This window comes from Nicotiana sylvestris, chromosome 10, assembly GCF_000393655.2.
Source record: "Nicotiana sylvestris chromosome 10, ASM39365v2, whole genome shotgun sequence".
Lineage (NCBI taxonomy): Eukaryota > Viridiplantae > Streptophyta > Magnoliopsida > Solanales > Solanaceae > Nicotiana > Nicotiana sylvestris.
Genome location: NC_091066.1, coordinates 151,489,336 through 151,497,556, shown reverse-complemented (window position 1 = coordinate 151,497,556; position 8,221 = coordinate 151,489,336). Strand labels below are relative to the sequence as shown.

The 8,221-nt window shown below is 38.6% G+C and overlaps 2 protein-coding genes across 2 annotated transcripts; both read right to left on the bottom strand.

Annotated features, from left to right (window-relative positions):
- Window positions 1-815: 815 nt before the first annotated feature.
- Window positions 816-2,425, bottom strand: LOC104225024 (putative late blight resistance protein homolog R1B-12). The gene is made up of 3 exons (XM_070159786.1): window positions 2,303-2,425; window positions 1,376-2,196; window positions 816-1,299 (listed from the first exon to the last, which is right to left on the bottom strand). The coding sequence occupies exons 1-3, from the start codon at window positions 2,423-2,425 to the stop codon at window positions 816-818; spliced, it is 1,428 nt and encodes a 475-aa protein (XP_070015887.1).
- Window positions 2,426-6,094: 3,669 nt separating this feature from the next.
- Window positions 6,095-7,564, bottom strand: LOC138880123 (late blight resistance protein R1-A-like). Its single transcript, XM_070159785.1, has one exon. It carries the CDS (start codon window positions 7,562-7,564, stop codon window positions 6,095-6,097), a length of 1,470 nt encoding a protein of 489 aa, XP_070015886.1.
- Window positions 7,565-8,221: the final 657 nt, after the last annotated feature.

The following is an 8,221-nucleotide window of genomic DNA, read 5'->3' as shown; positions in this document are numbered from 1 at the left end:
AACACCTTCTCCCGGGTTAACAGAATTCCTTATCCGGATTTCTGGTTCGCGGACTGTAATACAGAGTCATTCTTTTCCTCGATTCGGGATTAAATTGGTGACTTGGGACACCCTAAATCTCCCAAGTGGCGACTCTGAAATAAATAAACAAATCCCGTTTCGATTGTCCTTTAATTGGAAAAAACTCCCTTGTACCCTCGCGGGGGGCGGAAAAAGGAGGTGTGACACAACTATACCAAAAATTATGACAGCCACCAAATAATAAATAAGACAATAAAGCAACAATAAAAGGATCACCAAAATTTACGAGGTTCGGCCAACTTTGCCTACTCCTCGGACACAACCAATATTTTATTTCACTCCAAAAATACAAGTGAAATAATACTAAAGATAGAAGATACAAATGCCTTAAACATATGAGAAGGCAAATGAGAGGTGTGTTTAAATCCTAAACATTAGGCCTCCTTTTATAGGAAAAAATTCCCACCAAGTTTACTTCCCAACCGATATGGGATATTGTCATATTTAACATTGAGTACCTCAAGTTTTGGATGGGTTGCAACTTCAGTAAGATGTATGCGAAAATTGGACAGTGTCAACTTCTTTAAGCTTGATGGTAACTTCAACTGATTGATCCAAGTCAATGTAGTACCGGAAGAAACCTTGAGCATTTCAAGCTTTGTAAGATTGCTAAATGCAGGAAATGAGCCATCAAATTTGGAAACTTCACATCTCAGTTTCCGAAGATTTGGTGTCTTCTCTAGGATCTTATCGGCATTGTCCACACAAGAAAAACATGCTGAGGAAAATGATTGCTAATCATCCATTTTCGAGGGGCTTTCTAATTCTTTTGCACCACCTAAAGTGAAAGATGCTTTATGGTATATGTGTAGATGTCGCAACTTAACACTCTCCCAAATGGTATCTGGTACCGATACTCGTCCTCCAATTCCTTGAACTATCAATGTTTCAAGGTTACAAAGATTGACCGGGAGTGGTAATGCATCTTCTGCAGTCCGAAAAGCAAGATACTTCAAAAGGGTTAATTCTTGTGGGATAAAATCAATCATGGTGAATTCAAAATCTAACACCCTTAGAAACTTGAACCTTTTAAAAGTGTTTGAAACACAGTCTATCGAAGAGAATGCAATATTTCTAGCCTCTCTGAACTGAAAAGATTTCACATGGGAGAAAAACAAACACCATTTTGGAAGATTTAAACTTTGAGAATAAAGGTATAAGCGGCGTGAAGTATTGCACATTGGAAGGAAAAATTGAGAAGGACGTGAACCTCTGTCCCTGTTATGGATAAATAGGTATAATTATAAGAAGCCTTAAAGATTGAAAAGGTAAAATTAATTAATGTTTTTATTACCTTATCCTTTCTAAAAGGTTCTCCAACTTCGCTTTCTTCCTGCAAAATTCAACCACCAGGTCATGAATGCGACATGTCTTGATCCTTCCATCAGAGCTCTTTTTAGCAACCATCACTAGGTTTCTCCCAATAATATTTTCCAAGTAAAATTTTGCTATGTCCTTATAAAGCCTCTCCGTGTGCGTGTTAATCAAACCCTCGGCTATCCACAACCATGTTAATTTTGAGACTTGAATTTCTCTGTCCTCTGGAAATACTCCCATGTATAAAAAACACGGTTTCAAATAATGTGGTAGATTCTGATAACTCTGATCTAGCGTGCCCTCCGATTGAGCCTGAATATTTGGACCTAAGTTTGTTGATACATGTTCCCAGCAATGTTTTTCCTTCTTCATTCTTGTGAGGATACCTACTACCAGAACCATTGAAAGAGGAAGCCCTCCACACTTTTGTGCTATGCTTTTGCCGACAGCCTCTAAGACTAGGGGACATCTTTCTTTGTTGAACACCTTATTCTGTAATAAGGTCCAACTTTCATCAATACTGAAAAATCGAAGCTTATGGGGATCACTAACGTGTTTATCATAAGATGCAACTTCATAATGCCGAGTTGTTAGAATAATTCTACTTCCTTTGTTATTTTCAGGGAAGCATGACTGTAAATCATCCCATGCACTTCTTTTCCAGACATCATCAATGAGGACAAGGTATCTCTTGCGCTTTAAAAGTTTCTGAAGCCTGTCTGCTAATTCATTTTCAACCTCTCTATCAAGTTTAGCTGTATCATCAATAACATCATGTAGAAGGGCTAGTAGCAAGTCCTTCCGTTTATATTCTTGAGAGACACAACAGTGAACACGGATATCAAAATAAGAGACAACTAACTCATCAAAATATAGTTCGTTTTTTTTCGTTTAGATAATTCACATCAGTGTTTTCCTCCTCCTTCTCTCTAGGAAGAAGGTGAATAGTAATTCTGTCACTATTCATCGGGCCACAACTTTGGCATCCGGCAGTGGATTGTCGTAATCTTAGTGTCAAAAGAAGCATCTACTCTTTGCGCACAATCCCCAATTGGTTTCATCCTCAAATTCGTAATCAATTTTTCCAGATCTTAAATTCTATCTCGCGAGTTACTGTAGCAAGCAGCTTTTTTCCAGATTTTGTCTTGAATTCTGCTCTTCACGTCAATAATATGGTAGTTTTGTGAGAAGCCATGGATGTTGTTGTCTCTCCCCAGCCTGTGGCTGTGGGAGAGGCAATTCCAAACCAAAATACAAAACAATCCTATGCGGAACAACTAAAACAAAAACAGTCTGCTCAAATTTCGTCAAAAATCGAGTTGTTTCCTGTTAAACTCTATCATGGAGAACCAGTGATAGAATTCACCATGGATGAAGTTAATGACTTCATAAGGGAAGAAGGTTTGCATCAAGCAGTTGTGGTCAAATTTTCTTATGGAAAACCTGATATACAGGAAGTTCGAAAAATTTTCTCGTCGCAATATGAAGTTCAAGGCTACTGTAATGTTGGGCAATTAGAATTCCGTCACCTGTTGGTCAGGTTTGATCTATATACTGATTATGTTAACTTCCTTTCAAGATCGACTGGATATCTTAAATCCAAAGGCGACGAATTCTTCTTTAGAACTTTTCCATGGACGTTGAGATTCAATCCAAGGGAGGAGACATCTATGGCAGCCGTGTGGATTTCACTACCAGGTTTGCCACCTAATTTCTTTGCTAAGAGGTCGTTAATGTCTATAGCATCAATTGTTGAAAAACCATTGCTGTTGACAAGGCGACACAAGAATGAACGAGACCTAGTGCTGCTCGAGTTAAGGTAATAATCGACCTGTTGGGCAAGCATCCTAAAAAGGTCAAGCTGCATATTGTTGATCGAATTACTAGAAAATATGTCGTGCACTATCAAGAAATAGTGTATGACAACCTCCCTAAATATTGCACTTACTGTAAGCATCAAGGGCACGATGAAAAGATGTGTAGAATTATGAAGGAAAAAGATGGAACAGAGGTGGGGACAGAGGAGGAATCTGTAGATAGAAATCTGCCTGTTAAGGAGATGGTTAATGTTGACAAATTACAAGGGGATGCAAGGGACTATCTAAATGCAAAAAGAACTGGACAAGGAGCTAAGGATTTACAAGAAAAAGATGGCTTGAAGGATGTTGTTGGTCGAATTGATTCAGCTGAAAAACCTGGTTTTGAAAAGGATGTTATGACAAAGGCTGGTGATTTGAAGGTTGCAGTTAATCAAACAAAGGCCAATACACAATTTGAAAAGGCATCAACTGTAGCAAAGCAATATGATACAGATCAAGCTACAGTTTGTGAAGGAATTGAGAGTAATGCTGCAATTACAGCAACTGCTATAGCTCTAGTTATACCTATAGAGGAGGCTCTAAAATTGGACAAGGAACCTCCCAAACCTTCAAGAGATGTCCCTGCTTCTACTGTGTTTGCAAGGATGTATCTAGCTATTGCTGGTGCTTTAAAAACTGCTACTGATCGAGCTAGTTTTAATGCACAGGATGGAATTGATAGAATAAATAGGGCTGCTGGTGGTCACAATAATGTAAGCAATGATAGGGTAAATGTTAGAACTGTCTCTTCAGGTGGCAAATCTGGTTTTGAGGCCAATATTTCTCTAAAGGCAATTGAAGGTGAACAACAGAAAATTACAAGGCAAGGCTCTGACAGAGAAGTTGTTGCCCAAACTTCTGGGATTGAAAAAGCTGTGAATACGAGCAAGTTGGTGGAAAATAGAACAAGGGAGACAATTGAGGATGTTAAGGTTAAAGAAACAAACACAAAGGAGGGGGTTTGGAAGGTGGTAACATCTACAAAATCTCCTACAAAGAAGAGGGGTTCACCAAAACATCAGAACCAAATATTTCGACGAAAGGACAGTAACATTGATGCCAGCGCAAACAGCTTTAATCTTCTTGATGTTGCTGGGATTTCGGAAGTCGTTACAACAGGTTTGAAGGGTAATGAGATGTCGAAATAATTAATTCCAATGCCCAGCAATGAAAGAGGAGGGCAAGGCAGTTATGATTGGGGGAAAAATGTGGACGTTCGACGAAGTGACTCTAAGAGCAAATTGGGAATGGAATTAACGGGCAGCCAAGCTCATAGTTCCAATGCGCCTAGGTTGCAATTTTCCAATCCTCATGTTGAGCAAATCATCAAAAACGTCCAGAATGAAATGATGATGAATAATACTTTGGTGAAACAACCATTGGTCACTTTAAACACTTTCGTTTTTGACATCCCTTCACAATCGGTGGAGTCTTTTGGGGAGTTTGAGGGTGAATTTGGGCAGCATGTTCTGTCAAATGGGAACAACTATGAGGTTATTCAAGCAAAAATGAGGGAAGTGGCTATTAACTCCAAATTGTGGCGTGACCAAAGGGAGGAGGATGATGAAGAAAATTGGGGTGATGGTTTTGAAAGCTACTCTTCTGAAGAAGGTGATCAGGCAGTCGATCAGGAGAGTGCAGGTGAGGAGATTGATCCTCCAGTAAAGCCAAAACATCATGAAGCAAATTCATCCAGTCCCACGACTAAGTTGAACCTTCATGCTCCTGCATTTTCCCCCAGAATTTCACCAACTGCTGCTATTCGAAATGCAGAAGCTGGAAACTTGATTCATAGTGCAGCAACAACATCCAAGCAAATAGTTCCAGTTGATGTTACAAACAAAAATGCAGCAGCACCTATATCTATTCTTCAGCAGAAGAAATCTAATGCAAATACTTTAGATACCAATCATGCTGATGATCGAAAAGTAGCAGCAACATTAGAAGCTGGGCAGCAGCAAATCGTCCCAACAGTTCCAGTTATTTCAGTAGAGGAACGCAAGTTATTGGATGCAATGGTAAGTACAAAACCTGTGAATTCTTTAAATGTTGTTACTGGCAGCACTGGTCGTGATAGTAGGAGCAAGAACAAATTGAAAAATGTAGAACAACCATCACATAATGCAATTTTGGCTAGAAGGTATGAAGGAAACACTCTGATGACACAAGATGTTCACCAAGACATGCCAAATCCGCTACTGGTAGGCATATATATATATATGAAGAAGGGAAGGAAGATGATATCTTAAATCAATGTCGGGCAGAGGCATCAAGAAAAGGGGACCTATCACCTATGCATAGTGGAAAAATAAAGAAGGCACATACAAGGAAAAATAGTTGGGACGACAAGGTCATTGATTTTTTAAATGTTAGGCGACCTCCAATGAGAGTTGCCAAACAAAAGAAGTCTGCCCCAACTACCTCAACGAGGTCCAACCGTTCAAAAAAGAAAGGATGATTTTTGAATACTTTTTGAACACGGTTGAGGAAAACAACAAGAATTACAAATTGAAGATTTTACATGTTTCGAAAAGAAGGGACAGGAACCAAATTGGTACTTTATTCTATTATTCCACTTTATTAGTATTCTCATTTGTAATATCATCACAGAGTATCTTATAAACTCTGTGATGATCATTAAATATTTGGTACTTTCCAGTTCTTTCTTTTTACATGCTTGTTAGTAAGCGAGACTTTTTATTTGCCTCAATAGGATTAGTAAGGTAAGGTTTAGCCCGGTTTGTGTTGCTTTGGTCCTATGCCTTTGGAAAATATCCACACGGCTATGAGATTATATGCCCTCGTGAGACGTTGCCGACAGCTACACCATGAATCCTCTACATGAGGCTGTCATCATAAGGCAGTGTAAGGCGTCGAGGAGTGATTATATTGCCAAGGCATATGGGTAACAATACCGGTGTTATTGTCCCCCTTATTTGTACTTTTCCTAATTGTTGTATTTTTCTTTTCTTAAAAAAAATAAAATATAGTTCGTTTGCCAGAGTTGTCTTGCCTAATCCAGGCATTCCAACAATTGAAACGAGGTAAAGATTTACTGATCCTTTGATTAGTTTGGATCTTAGTTCGTTTATCACATCCTTGAAGCCCACCATCTCTTCATTCGTGCTTTGATAGCTGGCAAATTGTGAAGAAGTACGTGTAGGGGCAGCAGCTGTGATGTTATGCAATACCAAGTCAAATGCAGTATTTTCTTGAACCTCTGCTGCCTCTGCCATGAGCACTCTAATATCCTCTCCAATGTTCAAGATCCAGAGAAAAAGACACCAATCAGGAACATCTTTTTTCTTACAAACATCAAATACATATTCTACCTCATACACCAAACCATTTGTATGTGTTACAAAATGTTGAAGTCCGACTTGTGTTTCTACAACAGCTTGAAAGCACTTGAGTTCTTTCTGAATTGTCTGAAGTTGGCTCTTGACAGAAACAACTGAATTTGGATAGACGCTTAGAAACTTCTCCATGTTGTCTAAAATGAAATCAGCAGAGCCCACTCTGTCAATTCCAGACAAGTTGGACTGAAGGAGAAATGTCTTTCTTGTGATGAGATAGATCATTGCTTGCAGATTCTGAATTTTGACTCGGAAATCAAGATCACCCTTCTCTTTTTTGTTTAATGAGTAAACAAGAATTCCTGCATCAACAATCACTGAATCTATATCTTGAATATAACATTCAGAGACCTGTATTAGTAGATGGGCTCTCAAAAAGTTGAGCATCTTCTTTATCTCTAGTCCACTTAAAATGAATGGTAACTCTTCCAAATTGTGTAGGAGAGTCTCCACAAATCCAACTTCACAATCTACCACATACTTAATTTGGATAACGGGATACCATTGTGACTGATGTAACTTTATAGCTTTCAGGACATCGATATAGATCTTGGAGATGCTTGGCTCAATAGGCTGAATTTTGCTTCGTAGTAGATCAGAAAACAAAGGATACCCTTCAGCTGGAGCAGAGTCTGGATCTGGAGATCCGCCGGCATGGCTTGGAAGATACAACCAGGTAACCATTATTGTGTGCCAGGCCACTTCTAAAACATGAGTGAAGAAAGTATGCTGGACCTCAGGCTCTACGCATCTGTCTGAAACAAAGTTGACAAAACTAAAAAGGAACTTCAACTCCTTCAAAACCTTTTCAACTTGATCCACGAGTCCCTCGACATGAAGGAGTGAACTTGGATCATCAAGTTTCAGTGGATCAATGAGATTCTCTATCACGGTATCAATGAATTCCATAACAGAATTTGGAGTAACAGTACCATCATTTAACAGTACCATCATTTGTCCAGTTATATAATAAAAAAAATCAATTTGTTTTTACTCTTTTACCCTTATGTGCATCCCTAAAAAGTTTTCTTACTCCTCACCATAAGTATAAGTATGTGACCAATATTTAATAAGGATACTAAATATTTTTGTATAGGATTTAAATATTCTTAATGGACGTGCTAAAAGGAAACTAGTACACCCGAAAGAGTAAACAACTACCAAAATTAAGATAGGTCTCCACTGTTCCTTCATTATTTTATGGACCAATTAATGACACGATCATGCATGATTCCCAATGAGATATTTGACTTTTCCAAGTTATAGAGACCAACAACAAACCTGAGCGAGGTCTGGAAAGATAGTTTAAGCGCAGATCTTAATGTAGAGAGACTGATATTGTTTCCGATTGATACAGCAAACAAAAGTTACAGAGACCCTAAATGAATTTATGTATATGATTTATTTTAGTTCAAATCTGATCAAGTTATTGAGACCCTCATTGAATGTGTGACCAAGTGAGTGAGACTTAAGCTCAGAGGAAGAATCTGCGGTTTTTCCAGATTCATCAGAAAAAGAGGGGGTTTGGGGGGTGGGGGGGTTGATTTGACTTGTAATGACATATGGAGTGATTACTTTTTCTAGACAAATGGCCAAATACTTACATTC

Excerpts from the sequence above, each read along its gene's own strand:
- LOC104225024 (XM_070159786.1), bottom strand. The coding sequence starts at position 2,425 with ATGCTTCTTTTGACACTAAGATTACGACAATCCACTGCCGGATGCCAA. Across the intron at positions 2,197-2,302 it reads AGGAGGAGGAAAACACTGAT|GACTTGCTACTAGCCCTTCT; the intron begins GTGAATTATCTA and ends TATAAACGGAAG. Across the intron at positions 1,300-1,375 it reads AACCTTTTAGAAAGGATAAG|GGACAGAGGTTCACGTCCTT; the intron begins GTAATAAAAACA and ends TATCCATAACAG.
- LOC138880123 (XM_070159785.1), bottom strand. The coding sequence starts at position 7,564 with ATGGTACTGTTAAATGATGGTACTGTTACTCCAAATTCTGTTATGGAA.